Here is an 18,965-nt window from a genome sequence, read left to right as displayed (position 1 = left end):
CATTTCTGAGACATTAAATCCCTTGCTACAAGAAATGGTGAGGAAAATGAGCATATTGGTTAATCAAATATTCAGGCTAAAAAAGTTATTATACTTGAGATGCAACTTTCAAAATTTTCATTCTTTGATGTAGTTTTTCAGTTATAAAGTACCTACTATCTACTATGGGGAGAGCAATTTGGAATTTACTTGTCATGATTTTTTTTTTTTTTCAGTCATGATCTTAATGCTTTTATAAAATTTATAGTTTAAATCAGAGACAAATATTCTGATTATATATTTAAGAATTGCTATAATAAAGGAATGCACAAAATGTAACTGCTGCTTAGACAGCTGAACACCTAACTGCTTGAAAGAAGGAAAGGTCCAATGGCTTTGAATTTGAAGAATGAATGTTAGGTTTCCCAGGCTGAGAAGCGGAGAAAGTCAAGTCACGAAGGCCTAAGAACATGGTACATGGAGAAACTATTTGTAGATGAGCATAGCTGCAGTATGAATTGGAAAAGGAAACTTAAAAGTAGTGGTAACAGATGACTCTGAACAAAGACCAGTTCATGAAGGGCCTCATGTGTCATGAAAAGTATAGACTTTTATTCAGTAGGATGTCGACAAGTTAAACTACATGACCATATCTCCAAGCTCATTACAATAGTGAAAGAGGAAATAGACTAGAAGTTTTGATAATAAAAAATACCAGAAAATGAGGGCTTTAATTAGACAGTGGTGAGGGCTATGAGATATATTTTTGTAAAAAGAATCAACAGAATTTTGTGATTCATTTGCTATGATAAGAGAAAGGAAACAAATGAGTTCCAAATACCTGGCTTACTCAACTTGAAGGATGAAGATAACAGATTAGATTGAGCCTTTTGAGAATGTTTATTTCAATTAATGGTTTAATTAAATAGCCTGGTTTAAAGATGTTATCTATCTCCAGCATTAACTCTCAGAGAGCAGTTCCAGAATTCCTGTATTACAGGGCTTATGGGTTGTATGGTTGGAAAAGGTTACTGGGGGACTAATCTTTGTAGCTATATCAGCAAGATACATGATTAAAAAACAGACTGTCTGATGGGGATGATAAATATGGGGGTCATAGTCCTATTCCCATAATGCCACCCTATAGAGTAAGGCCAGAATCATAATTATCTTCATTTGACTGGTTTTTACTAAATTCCCTATGTAATTTTACCATATTTACACCATGTATTAAGTAGTATATTCATGATCATTGCACATATACTCAGTACTCTGAAATGAGAACTTAAGCCTTATACATTTCTTTTATATTTTTAAATGTATTATTCAAGACAGACCTAGTATATTGTAAAAAAAATACTCTGAAAAATTCAGTACGATGTGAAGACTTCCAAAGTCAAACAAAGGAACAAATTTCAAATCTCAATCTCTTTAAGCCTCTTTTTCCTTCTGTAAAATGGGGATAATAATTTGGAATTACTGTGAATAAGTTAAAGTATCAAAATACTAGACACAGATATTCAATACATTTATTTTGGATGAATTACATATACAATTCGTATCTATACAAAATTCACATATATGAATTATATACAAAAATCATATACATATATATGCTCACAAAAATACATATATAACTTATGTACATAATTTCCAGTTTTATAAATAATTTGGGAACATCTAAGTCAGTTAACCTAGAATTGTTCCATTGAAGTATATTATTGTTCCCAAGTCACAAATATTTCAAGGTCTTTAGGTAAAGACAAGGTAGATATTTTTAATATCTTAATTTGGGGAGAGGGGGGCTTAAACAGGACTCAGTTTCTTCCCATTGACTTTTCTTTCAAATAACTAATTTTAAGAAAACAAAATATCCAAAAAGTATTAGACTTATAAAGTACTTTCAAATGAGGCTTTACTGTCAGTTAGTGAAACAGACTGTTAAGTAGCATCTTTGCACTTAGCTACTAGAGAATCAAGCAGTGGAATGTATAGTTTCCAAGATTCTACAACATATTCTAGTTATTTCTTTGACTCCTTAAACTTTATTTTGTTCACCTATAAAGTAAAAAAAAAAGTTTATCATATCATTCTCAAACCCCGCTACACGGAAGAGCTCACCAGGACGGCTTTTTGTAAATAGAGATTCTTGTACATTATTCCAGGTTTAATGAGTCAGAACTTTAGGGGTGGTTTCCAGAAATCTGTATTTTTAATTTCCTAAGTGACTCTCACAATCACCCAGGTTTGGGACCGACTAGCCTAGAGAATCACTGTAACTTTTGTTTCTTCTTCTTCTTCTTCTAGAAATAGGAATTTGGCATTTGGAAATACATATTCATTTCTATGACCTATGGCCATTAATCACCTTTGCCCATTTTTTTTTCTTCACTCCTTATGTACTGGCTTTAAAAGGTGTGCTAATCAAAAGCTTTAAAAAAGAGTAGAAAATACGCTTTATGGTATAACAAAATATGTTTTCATAAAATATTATGTGCCAATAATGCATTTAAACTAAATACTTCCAAACATGCTACACAAAGAACTTACAGATCACATTTATTTAATAACAAAATGTCTAATTCCTTAAGAAAATGTTTTTAAGAGCTTACAATAAAATTTTCAAAACCAAAAAACAAAAATATTGAACAAATTACTTTATGGTATAGGATGTCATAAACTTGTTTATGTAACAACACAGCAGGCAGATGTTGTGCTAGAAACAGGAAGGGGATCTAAATTAAACAAAAAATTCAGGGAATAGGTATTCATAAATTTCTGGTTAAATGAGGCTTAATATTGTTAAGGACCAGGGGATCTCTGAGTATCAAATTTTGTTTATAAAAATAAAAACCCTCTCAAACATCAGAAGTATATTTCTTGACTTTTGTTGTGAACTTCAGATCTTTTTTACAATAGTCTCTTCCTGAATGTGACTTATATTATCCTCAGAAAGACAATGTTTCTTGAAAATTCCTGTTTTAAAGTCTATATTAAAAGAGACTGATAAAGAAATGCATAACTCAGCAAAGGCTGCTTCTACTTTATTTTCAATTCTTACAAATATTGGATTCTGCAGGATCATAGTTAAAACTCTTTGGTGAGGGATATCAGTTTTAGACATAGGGGCTAGATCAAAAAATTCAATTTTTTGCTCTCTGGTATTAAAATAAAATTTATATGAACATATGAGCTTGAGACTTAAAAAATACCTAAATGTAAAAAGTTAAGACAGTTAAGTATTCATTGATATGTCTATTACCTTTATCAGAAACAGTATATAATTAAGAATTCAACTATTTTTGAGTCTGCAAATCAGGTCCTGTCAAGTAACTTGCCCTGTATGATCCATAATCCTTTTAAAATTTTAACTTAAAGACAAATACATTCAATAAACTTAATCTCCAAATGTGCTTGGCAAGAATTAACGGAAGTATCCTCCAGTAATAAAATACAGTTGGATAATCCATGTACCCCAAATGAACTAGCTGTGCATGCTGTGAGGTAGCAACGAAAGTCTAAGATCTTCTGTAAAAATGGTACCCTCAATGCATAAGCATTCTCTCTTCACATGCAGAATGGGAATAACAAGAAGGGACAGTCACCTTTCATTACTTCATCAACTATTGCTGTTTTCATAGTATTTTAAATGACTGACTGCAGTTTTACAACAGCAATACCAATATTTATTTTGAAAAGTAATTCTATCTTTAAGTAGAGGATATTAACAACTTCCAACACGATCTCTAGGAATAATTCGCAGTTCTGAACCATGCTTTAGAAAAACATTTCCTACACAAACAAACAAAACATAAAGTTAGGTGTTTTAAAAACAAATTATGGTAACATTCCAACAATTATTATATACAATAAACAAGGCACTGTAAAAAACAACAAAGGACTGTAAAGTAAGTAGATACAAAAGCACAAACATCATGAGAACCCCTCACATCTTTACAACCCAAACATATGTCTGAAAGTTTTAAATAAGAACATTAGCCACAAAAATGCTAATACACTCAGCAAATCAAAATGTAAATCAATTTAACCATCAATACTTGCTTTAATACACAATAAAATACCTAAGGACAAAAGAAATAAAGAATCTAAATTACCACAAGTGACCAAAGTTTAGAAACCCTGACCTGTTTTGGTTCAATTAATTGATGAGATTTACTTTGTGTCTCATTATGTGCACCTTTCAACTTTTAGGGGAATACAATAGGTAACATGTTACAATAAGCAGTAATTCAAATTAATGTAAACTGAACATTTCTAGAGTAAGAAACCAAAACCTTTAAACTTCAGTTTAAAGGCATATATACTATAAAATGCCTCATGATTTTCAATGAATAACCTTTTCAATTTAACAAAATTTATAATATACAGAAAACAACTGATGTAAGTTTAAAAAATTTACAATTTTAAATCCTTCTTCATTTTCTATATGGCCAAATTTCAATATAATTTTGTTATAAGACAGAAGTACTTTAGAATATAATTTAAACATAAATACTGCTCAAGATTGAAGTTCATTATATTAAAGCATGCTTAATTTCAAAAAATTATAATTAGACTTTATAAACCAAAACGGGTATATTTAAAAAATGTATAAAACTGCCTGTTAAAAAGTTTAAGATTACCCTGCTTTCTTGTTAGAACATCAATATATAGCACTGTATAATGTTAAGTTTCAACCTCTGATTGCAGACTAAGCCCTCTGAAATTTAAATGACTGTGCTTCTTTAAAATAACAGCACTTACTGAATAACAGCACTATAGACAAGGCAAACTTTTAAGCACTTTACATGTACTACCTCACAACTACCTTATGAAGTAGGTTAAAACCATTACTCCAATAAGAGTATAATCTTACCTTCAGACTTTTTGTTATGAGTGTTAATATCTTTAATGCTTATTAGTCAGGTTTTCTCTTTGTGTAGCCAAAAGCACACATAACTGATACACATAATGAAACAATTATTATTCAGACACCTAGGTGAAAACTGGTATATAATCCCTAAAACAACAGCTATTATCCTGGTAAAATCCTATCCAGTCCAATCAACTGACATATATAGCCCCACCCACATCTCCATGAGTTTCAGATACTCACCAGCAGTCTGTGCAGGATTTATTCCAATTCCATCTAGAAAACAAATTATAAAATCATCTAAGTTATTTTTAAAGTTAAAATGGTTTAACAGTAAAGAGACTGGCCAAAATAGTGCTGCTCTGTATATAGGTACAAGCCAAAAAATTTAAATCCAAGAACACAAATGACAATTTTTCAGGTAAATTATCTGTTGAAATCTGTTACTACTGTGCATTCACATTGCTGGATTAGACAAGAACATTTGTAAATGCAACGATTCTGAGAAGGTCTACAAAAGATAATTTTTTTATTCTATTATGCTATACCCAGTGAAAAATACACCTTAGGTATGTCATCAATCACTTACTTATTGCTCTGAGGCATAAAAATCTTAAGGCCAGGAGAGCCTATAAACTCATCTATTCACCGACACTTGATAAAGTTTACAAAGCACCTATGAATCTAAAACTTTCTAGGAAGTAGGGTAGCTTTCTTCTAAATAGAGAAACAATTCAATGACAGAACGTAGAATGTTTTAGAATGAGAAATTTTGTCATATCTAAACTAAATCACACTATAGCCCATTAAACCCATCTTCACAGCCTATTCTAACTACACAGAAAACCACTCACTAGCACCTATGTTATTTTGTATTGTTAAAAAATAGTTAAGCCCTCACTGAATCTTTATTCCTCATCTTATTTTGGTATTTTCTCATAGAGCTAGTTTCATCAAACTTAATTATTGCCCTAGCCAGGTTTGCTCAGTGGTTTTAGAGTGTCGGCCTGCTGACTGAAAGGTCTCTGGTTCAATCCACGGTCAAGGGCATGTACCTTGGTTGCGGGCTCGATTCCCAGCCCTGCTCAGGGCACGTGTGGAAGACAACCAATTGATGTCTCTCTCTCACACTGATGTTTTCTGTCTTTCCCCTTCCCTTCCACTCTCTCTAAAAAAAAAAAATCAATGGAAAAAATATCCTTGGGTGAGGATTAACAAAAGACTTAATTATTATTAGCATTTTAAGATATTCAGAATTTAAATTATATACCTAACTGGACAAAATCCTCATTACTGCAAGTATATAAGAAATAGGTTTCATCAGGAAAGCAACTACAAGGTATAGCAAAGGTACATTCCTGCTTAACTTCCTAAATTCTAAAAGCATTTATCAACAGAACTTATTTTGAAAATAAGTTATTTAACATCTTGGTAAATAAAAGTTATTTTTAGTAATCTGGCAAGCAGCGATAAGGATATATTACTATACCAAAAAGAATAAAGAATCTGAAACGAGCTCAGTTTGGACAGTAACCTTGACTTAGTATTTATAATTACGTATACCATTCATGTTGATATAAATTTTGAATTTTTTGCATTCAAGTATAATTAATTAATTTGAATTCTCTTAAGTAATTTCTATAGTTCTGAGGTAATAAATAATTTTAAAATGAATTCTTACCATTGGTAATAATTGCACTTGTGGCTGCAGAAACTTTAAACTAAAGAGAAAAAGAAAACAAATTTTACACATACACACTCTATGAAAGATAGTAATTCTAAAATATGACTTTTCTTCCAGGATAAGTAACATCATAAAAAAAAGTGTTACTGTAATTTGCTTTATTTTTAAAAACAATATTGTTCTCTAAATACTACATTTCACTGTATTTAGGACACCATGGATTGTAAAATGCACCTTTACTTACTGCAAAAACAACAACAAAAAACAACAACACACCATCAATGAATCTACGATCCAATCGATGTTTACTTTCAGATTTAGACATGTTACCTTCAACATATATAACTTTCTTTCATAAGCAAAAAGTAAAAGCAAAACAATTGCTTAGAATATCCCTAAAATTTCTTTGTAGAAATAGTAAGTTCAAAGGAATGCTGTTGTGTTTAATGGGAGGCCAACCAAGGTTCATAGTCCTTCCTCAAATTTTCCTTTAATATATTGCTGACTTAAATCTCACAGGATGACAATACTCTAATTAAGCCAGCAGGAAATAACTAAGTTCAAGTATGTGCAGGTGATGTCAACTAGACAATTATGTGATTGCCACATGGCTATCAGTAATAGTAAGACTCCACTGATCTACTTTTATTTTATTTTTTTTAAAGATGTATTTTTTATTTTTTTTTTAAATATATCTTTATTGATCTCAGAGAGAGGAAAGGAGAGGTAGAAAGAGAGGTAGAAACATCAATGATGAGAGAGTCATTGATTGTCTAGCCCAAAACTTGGGCATGTGCCCTGACCAGGGAATCGAACCCCAATCGCCTGGATCCCAAATCGATGCACAACCGCTGAGCCACGCCCGGCCGGGCTCCACTGATCTACTTTTAGAGATGTAAAAAGGTGAGCTTTTTAAATCAATGAAATGTGGTATTAAACTTATTGGTAGCTAAAAGGCAGAATTCTTCTCAATGCCCTAAAGACCAGCAGTTGTCTTCAGAGTTCATTAATTTTTCCAACAAATATTTACTATGCACTTACATGCTATGGGCAAGTTGTATAGATATTATAGTTGAGTTTTGTAACCAAGTAAGTTTGGAAAACACTAAGTTTTACTGATATTCTTTTTAAAAATTTTAAATATGCTGCTAATATAGTTTATTTAATGCCCAGAAGAAAATAGTGAATGAAGTATTTCCCATACTTTTTGGCCACGATCCCAGTTTTTCATGGAATTGTTTTCTCTTTCTTTTTGGTGGTTCTAGTACTCTAGGACAAATTCACTGGGAAACGCCATTCAAGGTATTTATAATGGTCACATATGCATAATTGAGGAAAAGAACTGAAAGCTTATTTTAATTTATAAACCGAAGAATCCCATTTTAAAATAACTGAATTATGCATAAGAAAAATTAATTGTTACAGGATTATGTACCTCATAAATAATTTTACTGTCTATATGGTACATTCTTAGTTGTAAATGTTCTTTTGAAGATTTAAATATTTTATTTATTTTTTAAAAATGTCTTTATTGATTTCAGGGAGACAAAGGAAGAGGGTGGGAGAGAGAGAGAGAGAAACATCAATGAGAGTCATTGATTGGCCGCCTCCTGCACCCCCCCCACTGGGGATCCAGCCCACAACCTGGGCATGTGCCCTGACTGCGAACTGATGCTCAACCACTGAGCCACATCGGTTGGGCAAGATTTAAGAATTTTAAGTAAACCTAATGTAAAATAACTTAAAAAATTATTTGGAGGTTATAGTACTTAATAAAACACGGATCAGATACACAAAATAATTATAGGACATGTCAGATTTCCAAAACTTGAATATTATAAAGTTTTTAGTTACTCTACTGAGTGTGTCTTCTTCTTGGATTACGTCCATTTTAAGATAAAATAGGTTCCTTAGTCATACCCATATAGTGGCAACATATTTTACGAACATTAAATCTCAAAAGCAACTGCTGACACCACTTTTCCCTTTTCCAGAATGTAGAAGCAATGGTTAACTGAAATTTGGGGAAGTATCACTAGTAAAATATATTAACTAATACTTTTGCCCCAAATTACTGACAAGTTTTCTCTTGGATGTAAACTGTATTTTATGTTCCTCAGTTTTCACTTATTTTCTTCCTCAGATTCCACAAATCTTATAATTTACAATGTTAAGAGGCTCTTCTCAGGCTTTGACAACTCACTACTTAAATTAACACAGTCATATATTGGGACATTTTATTACTTTCTTTTTATTAAGAGAACTTTACTTAGGGATTTAAATCCACAGACTCTTTGGTTTGTCAAGTCAAGTCTTGCACCCACTGAAAGATTTTACAACGTCATCTTGTGAACGGCCTTCTCACTGTTAACTCAAAGTCATAACCTTTCTAAATGTGTAACACCTGTGAGTCACAATTATAAGCTGTATTAAAACTTTAACCAATACATGTGGTTGTGTGAAGTTTGTTAATTTTCTACCGAATGTCTGTTAGGATGTTCTTATCCTAATACTAAAAGACCAAGATAACATCAATGTCTTTGCCTTATTATGAATTTGTTATAAATAAATTATTGCATTATATAAATACAGATCTACTTAAATTAGAACCTGTGGAATCTGCTGTGTCCCAGACCAGGTATATTTCTTGCAAGTGATCTGTGCAACAGAAAGTAATAATGATGCTACATTCAGATTTTTTCTCATTTCTTTTTACTTATTCTTTCTACATGAAGAATAGATAAAAATGGACTGTAAAACATGTACTACCATTTTTCAGTTTAATTCTGAATGAGTGATAAACGATGTCAATGGTTCCTGAAAATAGCTTATGAGGGGCTGTGAGTGCCAACGAGTTGTTTATTTTCCATTAATTACTTAAGTAAAGGATTATAGGTTAAGTTGGTTTCTTATTTAACTAAAATTATTTTTCCATAATTATAAATTTTTTCTGAAAATTCTGAACCAAAACATTTGGATTTAAGTTACTCTGTACCAGTTCAGCATTTTTAACTTCACAATATTTTAACAAATGCTATTATATTTTTATTCAAAATCACTTAGTCAGATAGAAAGGACAGACATTAACTGCATACTCCCATTTTATGGATTAAGAAATTCGAGGAGGAGATATATTGAGAGGCTTGCCTCGGTCATAGAGATAGTTAATGAACACATTTACAATAGGAATCCTGTCTCCAAGTCTTATTTGGGTGCCATTTCTACCCAGACTACTTTTCCATGTGTCCTGTACAAAGAGTTGCTCTATAGATGCTTCTAATGATAATTTCGAATGGAAAATTTTTTTCTTAAAAACAGAAAACCAAAATATTTTTTAAAAAGCTAGACACTTTTTAAAACAACTTCTACTGACAGTCTACATATAAAAATTTTTACAAATGTGACAAAGATAGTTTAAAAATTATACTCTATAATCAAAAGTAGTAAAAATGAATATACAGACTATAGTGATATGTTGCTGTTTAAAACATTTTACATATCATTGAACTCTAAACCCACAAAGAAGTGGTGGGTTAAAAGTGCATGCAAAATTTAAAGACTTTTGAGATACACTGCCATTCTGCATTCTATATAGGTTGTTCCAATTTCTACACTTACTTCTTCTGCTGCAAACTTTAAGACTGCTGTGAAAGGTGTGCTTTCAGGAACACTGAGTCTGAAAGAAAAATTAAGAAAGACTTCTTGAATAGCTGTTTTTTTAAAGTTCTTTCTTCTTCATATCAGCTATTTTAGGAGCTATAAACAAATCTGTCTTTTGAGTCTAAAGACTGTGTATTCTGATTGCACACTATATTCATTAACTCTAAAAATAAAAAATAAATAAAAAAAGCAATTAGCCTTATAGCCGAGACTCTGCCCACAGTTCCACTTGAAAATCAACAACTTATATTTTTATACATTTTTAATACTTTGATACAAATAGGTCTAGCATATGGGATGCTGCTTGTTTCCAGAGACGGATTTCAAAAAGTTGAATCTCTCCTTAGTATTCAGTCCACACTTTACCACTGGCAGTCTAAATACCTTTTTACTCAATGCAGCAATGTCATTTTCATTACAAGAGAAGGCTACCTGGGAAGCATCACCAGATCATAAATCTTTTCATGATCCTTTCTGGTCTAAAAGAATAGACCAAATTGATGAAAATGAGTATGCTTATTACGGCAAAATGTAGTCATTTCCCGCGAAACTTTTATATCCTCATTAGATAAAGGGATTAATACAATCTGAAATAACATTTTGGAGAGTGACGCATGATTTTGTTGCTGACTTGTACAATGATAAATGGTCAATCTATGAATTTTTCAATTTAAAAACTTAAAAAAACAACAACTTGACATTAAACCCTTAAAACACACACACACAACACTAAAAGGCAGAGGGAGATAACAAAAAATAAAATATATAATATTCTAAAGTAAAATGAATTCCAATCATTAAAGACAGAAAAACAGATTCTTTTTCACAGTAGGAAAGAGACTGACAAGCTAACATTTTTCTTTGAAACTCCTCTATTTGTCACCACTATATTATTCTTTAATGTTTTAATACTAACTTCCATTATGTAACATTTTCACGTGTAGATCCCATTTCTTACTGTATAATTGTTGAATACAAAACTCATTCTATCTGACAGTGCATTATAATTACTTCAGTAAATGTGAATAGATTTTGGTTGCCCAACCCTACTCCTCCAAAATACAACTAAAAAGTGAAAATAGTTATCATTGTTTTGACCTTTCTTTGCTTTACTGAGGGGGAAGGGGAAAGAAAAACATTCTAAAGGGTAGTCATTGTTTAAAAATAATCTAGTAAGTTGGCAATGTGATAGTTTACAAAGTAAGAAACAGAACTGCAAATATTTTTGCCTTACATTCACGGTTTAGATCCTGAGACTCATCCTCAACAGAACAACTACTAAAATCTTAGGGTTTCAATTCACTTTTTAAATGGAGACTAGAAACATCTTTGTAACACATAACTAGATGCCGTATTGCTATTCATTAAAATAAGCTTCTATTTGTATATTAAATTGGTGGGACTACCCAAAGACAACCCAATAAAACATAAAATGAAAATACTTTTTAATGCATGTTTTATGTGGCAGAAAATTACAGAGGAATTCAGAGTTATTGTGATTCCATAGACTTTATCTAGATTTGAATTTGTTGTGTTTACCAGTAGCACAATTTTGTAAAATGGCACTTACACATTATACTGGTGTTTTGAAAAAAATAGGAACTATTGTGTATATTAAAGTGAATTTTTAAAATAAATTACTGGCAAAATCTGTTTCTTTTTAAAATTTAAGTGTATTTCATATAAAAAGAACTGTGACCCAATTTAACAAATGCTGTTATAAAGAATAAGAATAAAGTTTCTATAGGAAATAAAAGAGGGATGAGATGAACTCCCTAGACAATTACAGAAATCTCCAGAGGTAAAATTTTGATTATTAAAGGTTATTGTTTGTCAGGAAGTGGACCACATTCCCCACAGAGAAAAGAACACGTGAAAAACAGGGAGGATTAAAAAGACTTGCTTGACAATTTAGAATAGGGTGGCTGAACCTTTGTTAAATGATAGCGGTAGTAAGGGGGGAGAAGAGCTGGGACGTAAGTCTGGAAAGACTAGAATCAGACTGAAAGAGCCGAAGGTGTTTTTAATTCGTCCTTTATATAAAGGAGAACGTTTTATTTCAACATTTCTATAACCTAGTAGCAATACCAACAGTGACTGTATGAACAAACAAAAACAAAACAATGAAAACTCTGACATTGCCCAGAATAAATTTAGACCTGAAACATCCTTCCTAGAATTCAACTATCAGTAATGTTAGAAAATCAAAGGAAGTTTCTCTACCAAAGTATGTTTACGAGTTAAAGCATGTTTTCCCATAAATCTTTAAAGAGTTGCTTTTAATAATACCCACGTCCTAGTTACTATTTACTCTGAATAGGAAACAGCATAACTACGTTTACATACACAAGTACATATATTATGAATATTTTATACACACACATGCCCATTTATAGATTATACCCACAAACACAACTACACACACACTAAACAATAGTATGCCTATTAAATTCATCCAATCACCCATAGTAACTGAACTAGTACAATGTTCTAGCCACTTTTATAGATACTGATGCTGTCCTACCTGGTCCTCTTTCTCTCTCAATCCTTCTCAGGTTTTTTTTTCCTAAAGCATATTTACATATTAATGAGAATAATCAAGTATAAACAGAAAGGTCAAAGATGGAGAGAGGGTGATCTTTGGACTCTGCTTTAATCTTGAGAAGACTGAAACAGGTAAGGTCCAGAGCCCAAGAGGTACAGTTGCTTTTCATGAGTAAAAGTCATGCTGATGTCTTCCACTCCAACAGAATTGTAGACAGAAATTATAGGGTTATAGATATAGTGGTAGCTTTATAGATGTGATGGAAAGATGAGAGAATTTTCCTCTGATGGGTTGAAAGAAACGAGAAAAGGAATTGTAGCAAGTGTGAAGATAAATTTTTTTAAAAAATCCTTTCAGAAAATCAAGAGGAAAATACACAAACTGGGGGAAAGTAGCATTTGGAAATGTAGCAGAGTGTTGGCTATTATTGAGCATAGTCATTAATTTATGTAAAACTCATCAGCCTAATTGTGTAATTTTCTCCAGGAACATTCAGGTGTGTACAGAGAACTCAGAGGTTGAGTTCAGAGTCGGTGTTTCAACAAGTGCTTGGAGCAAAATATACTGGAGTGGCAGGGGATACTACAGCTGAGGGTGTTTGCAAGAGAGTGCCTGCCTCAAAGACGGACCATGGCATTTAAGCTGGATAAGAAGTTGGGTAAGGCATGGGGGAGAGGGGAAATTAAAAAAGCAGTCTCATCAATTAATTAAAAGAAACATTTCTAAAGAAAAACTATTAGAGTAAATCAGCTGTAAGAAGACATTGTGGTTATCCATAAGAAAGTGTTTAAAAAAGACATTTTATAGGGGGAGCAAGTACTTGAGATAAGGTGAAGAGATTCATCTGGAGATAAACCTATCATGAATGGGAAAGGCTAGTAGGTTACTTGAGTCACTGAGAGTTAAATGAGACTTGTAACAGCTGTTATAGTTCAATGAGGTAGGCAACCATAGTAACTAATAAGTATTTATTATTCATAAAATCCTATTGAAGACCTGTTCTTTGCTACATTTTACATGACTTCCAGCTGCAATGACCTCAATAATGTTTACCTAAAATCATAAAGGTACAGGTGGAGTATCCAAGTTAAAGGTCCAGGTTAGACCCATGCTAACTGCTAAAAGATAAGCAAAGGCCCCGCATGAATAAAATGCCTTATTTCTGCATTTCCCATTTTTTATTCATCACTCTTTCCTAAATACCAACACCGTTAGGGTATGATTTAAGGCTCAGTAATGCCCGAGTCGCGAGTCCCTTATACAGAAAAAGAATTCGAAGCTTGGCATTGCCCAGAATAAACGTTCAAGTAATTTCGGAATCTGGGCTCTTAAGCCCTGTAAGAGCTCGTCAAAGTGGTGAAAGGCGTTTCTACTCACTAGCAAACAAGGAATGTTTAAGGATTCCAGTAACCACCACAGCCCTGTCCACAAGTCCTCCCGCTCCACCACCAACCAAATTAGTTCAGAGGGGAGGTCACAGATCAGCAGCAACGTTCTGGTTCCACACTCCAGCACCCTGGAGCTGGGGCAAGCTGACACTAAGAAGAGCAGTGAGTGTGGGATGGGAGAGGCCCCGGAAAAGTGCGGGTGGGGACGCAGGGAGTGAAGGATGTAGGCTGCGGGATGGGAGTTGTATGCTATGCCGGCTCCACCCAGCCCGGATCGGCTCAGCCATTTAGAAGTTTACCGCGGTTGAGCTACTCACACTTTGTATGGCAGCCGCGGGTCAGACGTCAGCGTGATCTTAAAGGAAACCTTGGACCTAAGAAAGAGCGGGAGAGAGTTAAGGTAGGGCAGTGGTATCAGGATTGGAGAGGTTGCAAGTAAACACTTACATTCTAGAGCCGGTCTGGCGAGAGTCGCCAACTTCCTTTAGTAGTTCCCACTTCCGCCCGGGTTCCGGAAGGGCTCCTCCACGCTCAGGTCCAAATCTGGCTGGCACTCTGGGGACCTCCAACGGGGCTGTTGTCCAAGGCTCTGCCTGAAAAATCAGCCTCAGATGCTCATCTAGGCGGAGAGTCCTAGCTACAAATACCTACTGATTTAGCATTTACATTTCTGAGAAGAACGTGTGGATTGTATGGAATTAATATTTTTACAAATGCTGTTATTTACTTCCGTATTTCTGTTAGGCAACACAAACGTGGGTATAGGAAGCAAGACTTTTGGTCCCAGCAGGCCTTGGGAGGAGGACGTAGCTGTATACCCAGGAGCTCTCTGAAGTTGGGAAGATCACATGGTCGCTGCCAAGCTCGAGAAAGTAGGTTCTCACTCCGCTCTAGTATTAGCAGCGATTTTTGATTTGTGTTAGTGTGCCGCAATACTTTTCAAACATGCCAAAAGTACCTGGCTATTTAGTCAGGGGCACTGCCATCTTTTCCCTTAGATTGTGAAACAAATAAGAAAATGACAACAGAACACAACAGTAGCCCTCCCAGTGAATAAGTCGAAATTATACCTATTGTTTGTCAGATCGGCAAAAAATATGTTTTTGCTGTGCCACAGAATTTTAGTTTATGTGTGCCATGAGATGAAAAAGGTTGAAAATCCCTAGTGTTCTTTTGCCTTTCCAGCAACCCAATCCTGTTATATCATTTAGATTACTCATATTGTTTTCCTTCACGCTTTACTCTGCAATGCTAATGTCTACTTAATTTATACAGATAGGAGAGTTGGTAAGTTGGTGAGAAAGACAAGATCCTGCACTTGGTAACTTGAAGTCTAGCTGGGAAGAGCAATACATTACCAGAACATTTCAATACAGTAGTTTGTTATGTGGTCTATTAGGATTAAACCAGGGCACTAGGTTGCTGGTCATTAGCCCCATTTATTCAGTTTAACACACTTTTAATCCTTTCCATGTTCCAAGCACTGAAGCTAAAAGACATGCCAGGATGAATAAGAAACCCTCAAAGATCTGTCAGAAGTTCTTGTGTAGTGACGGAAGAAGATTTATGTCCTCTAATATTATTACAAATCTCAGTATCTTTGTTTAAGAAATAAACATCCCTCTCACAACGTCTGCAATGCTCTTTATAAATATTGGCTACAGTAGGTATTAAAATAAGAGGGGGTATCTAGTTAATCTTTAGAATATTATATGAGATTTTTTTTCTTTATATTACATTCATCCCCTTATTTATTTTAAAACTGGAAGTTTGTACCCTTTGAACTCCTTCACCCATTCCACCAAAAACTAATCATTAATATCCATAAATTGTTTTATTTTTTAGATTCCACATGTAAATAGATCACACATTATTTGCCTTTCTCTGTCTGACTTATTTCATTCAGTATAAATCCCTCAAGTTTCCTCCATGTTGTCGCAAATGGATTTCATTTTTCTATGACTGAATAATATTACATTGTGTGTGTGCAGAGAAAATTTTCTTTCAGGGATATTATGTTATACATATCTAAGAGAGGAATAGGGAAGTAATTAGTGGGAATTTCATCTTTGCCATAATTTTGCAACAGGCTGCTCTTTTATGTTCACATCTCCCCATGGAGAGAGTGCTGATTCTGACTGGAGGAGAAAAATAGTATGACACAAAGGTAGATGTTAATTTTATTGACACTGGCACTAATAAAACAGTAGGAAGAAGAAAAAAAAAAGAGGTAAGGCTTCAACATTCCCACTTTTAAAAATATAAATCTTGCCATACATAGAAAGAGATGGAGACATATGTTGATTGATAGATATTGGGATCAGCAGTTATAGCATTAATAGCTGAAACAATGGGATTATTTGTTGTAACTGCAATTTTTGAGAATAGCAATAAGGAGAAAACTGATAGTTTTTACCTGGTGTCAAATGACAATGAAGAGATTAGAGTACATACTTACAATCTCTATTTCTAGAATACATATCCTCTCACTTCACCACCCACCAAAAGAGTTGGGAGGGGAGCTCAGATCAGCAGCAATGTTCAGGTCACACATTCCCTGCATCCACCAGCCAGGGCAAGCTGACACTTGTTTATATTTTTAAACAACATTTGCATCTTTTATAGTTTTGTTTCTGTGCCTGTATAAAAATGTGTCAAATCCTAAGAAGAAAAACATATTTTGATCAGAGTTTTTATTGTATGTATAAAAAGTAGTGAAAATAGGATTCAACCTCACACAGTGTGACTTCAGTACTCATATCTGCTGCTTCTTCAGCAAATATATTAATATAAAGTATATCAAAATGAAAAGTGAAAACATTGAAAACTACCTACGACTAAAAGTTTAGAATTCTTTCCCACATCGATCCCCTAACTCTCCTCCCCATATGTTTGTCTCCTCAGTCATTTCATAATTTCTAGAGCTTTCTGAGTTTTATTTTTCTTGAAACAAGGAAAGAAATTATAAATGGATTCAATTATACTCAATATTTTAATTCCTTTATTTTTACTAAGGCATTTAGCAAAATTTGGCAAATATAACAAAAGAAGGACATTATTTACTGAAAAGTTCAAGTGCTGAAATGAAGTATATTTAATGAATGTAAACAAAAGCAAACTCTGGATTTTTCAAGGTAATTGGCAAATGTAATGTTTTAAGACAACAAACAGCATAAAAAGCATAATGTGATTTGGGAGGGATCCAATTAGTATCATGTAGAGACAGAAATGGTTGTAGATGTGCACAGTGTGACCACATTAGAGCTCATTAAATATCAATGAAGGATACCAATATTCTTTTGCAAGAAAATATAAATTTCTCATTATTAGATAATTGAAGGAAATGAAATTTACATAAGGACAAAAATGATTTGCTTACATGGTTATTTTTCAGTTACAGTTTACATTCAATATTATTCTGTATTTGTTTCAGGTGTTCAGCAAAGTGATTAGAAAATCATGTACTTTATAGAGTGGTCTCCCCACCATGCTTCAAGCACCCATCTGGTCACATACATAGTTATCACAATATCGACTATATTCCCCGTGCTTTAATCTACATCTCCATGACCATTCTGTAACTACCAATTGGTACTGCTTAATACTTTTACCTTTCTTTAATCAGTCCCCCAACTCAACTCCCCTCTGACAACTGTCAGTCTGTTCTCTGTATGTGAGTCTGTTTCTATTTTGTTGTTTATTTTGTTCTTTAGATTCTACATATAATAAAATCATATGTCTTACCAGTTATTTCTGTACTCAGCTTTAAATAAAATAGAAAACATGTCAGATTTGGATGCAAAAATGAATTCTCTTCCAAACTTTTTCACCTTAATTTGACTGCATTTATGACTGACTAAAATCACCAGATAGTTAAATTATGAAATCCTTTGGGATATAAATCTTAGGATCTTAAACTCCAAACACTTCATTATTGGAAACAAATTAATAATAAGTGAATATTTTCATTGTAGTTTTATTCCATTGGTAATTTTATTCCATTGATATATTGGGGCAATGAGAATAATAGTGGATCAAAACGTATCTTGTACTAGGGCTAGGTATTACTTTAAGCATTTAGTATAACTGGGATTGCAAAATATAGACTTTAAACTTTGACCTTGGCTATCAGAATTCAATGACAAGAAGCCTTATGCATAGAGGGGAGTTCATCTGGTAGACAGTACATGGAGATATGGAAATGCTGTGGTGATCCCAAGTTAAGACTTATAAGGGTAGAGAGTGTTTACATCCTTGTAGCCCAAAAACAATGAAATATAAGTGAGCTTAGAGCTTAGCAAGGCCAGGCAAAGGCTTTAGAGGAGAATACAGCTCTAAATGTGCTGCACCTGAGTATTATGGTTACATAGCATTCCTAAATGCTTCCTGAAATTTAATGAGAAAATAAAAACAAACAAGGCTTTTCTAGGATGGTCATTGTTTGACTATAAACCTTATAAATGTGAGACTTAATCACAAGACTTGCAATTTTTTAACTACAGAATTTATAAAATAACTTGCAAGAAAGCATTGTAAATTGTAAAAAGCAAGAGTTTAACAGTCTTGAATAATTAAAATTTCTCTTTAAATGATGTGTGAGTTATTTATTTAATAGGAACATTACTTGCTAGAAAAATTGAAGTAGCCTATGACAGATCTATTCCAAAAACAAGATTGTGCTTTCTCCGACATATATATTTACTCACTTTTATCCTTCCAACAGCTGTATGAGGTTAGAACTATTAAGATAACATTTTCAGTAGAGGAAATCAGCCCATAGAGATTAAATTATCCTAAGTTTAAGTGGCTGAAATGTGATTGACCTCAGAAGTCTGA

The 18,965-nt window shown here is 33.3% G+C and overlaps 1 protein-coding gene across 2 annotated transcripts; it reads right to left on the bottom strand.

Annotated features, from left to right (window-relative positions):
* Positions 1-212: 212 nt before the first annotated feature.
* Positions 213-14,638, bottom strand: UFM1 (ubiquitin fold modifier 1). Of its 2 annotated transcripts, none has more exons than XM_081128151.1 (6): positions 14,577-14,638; positions 14,447-14,503; positions 10,155-10,212; positions 6,534-6,573; positions 5,096-5,128; positions 213-3,771 (listed from the first exon to the last, which is right to left on the bottom strand). In XM_081128151.1, coding segments are annotated over exons 1-6 (258 nt in total). In that variant the 5' UTR covers positions 14,579-14,638; the 3' UTR covers positions 213-3,703. The 2 variants fall into 2 exon arrangements, with proteins under 2 accessions (XP_080984277.1, XP_080984278.1); XM_081128152.1 differs by having other exon boundaries at positions 1,495-4,061; positions 14,577-14,636.
* Positions 14,639-18,965: the final 4,327 nt, after the last annotated feature.

This window comes from Miniopterus schreibersii, assembly GCF_964146895.1.
Source record: "Miniopterus schreibersii genome assembly, chromosome: 2".
Taxonomy (NCBI): domain Eukaryota; kingdom Metazoa; phylum Chordata; class Mammalia; order Chiroptera; family Miniopteridae; genus Miniopterus; species Miniopterus schreibersii.
Note: the sequence above shows the minus strand (reverse complement) of the source record. Positions and strands in the feature narration are given on the sequence as shown.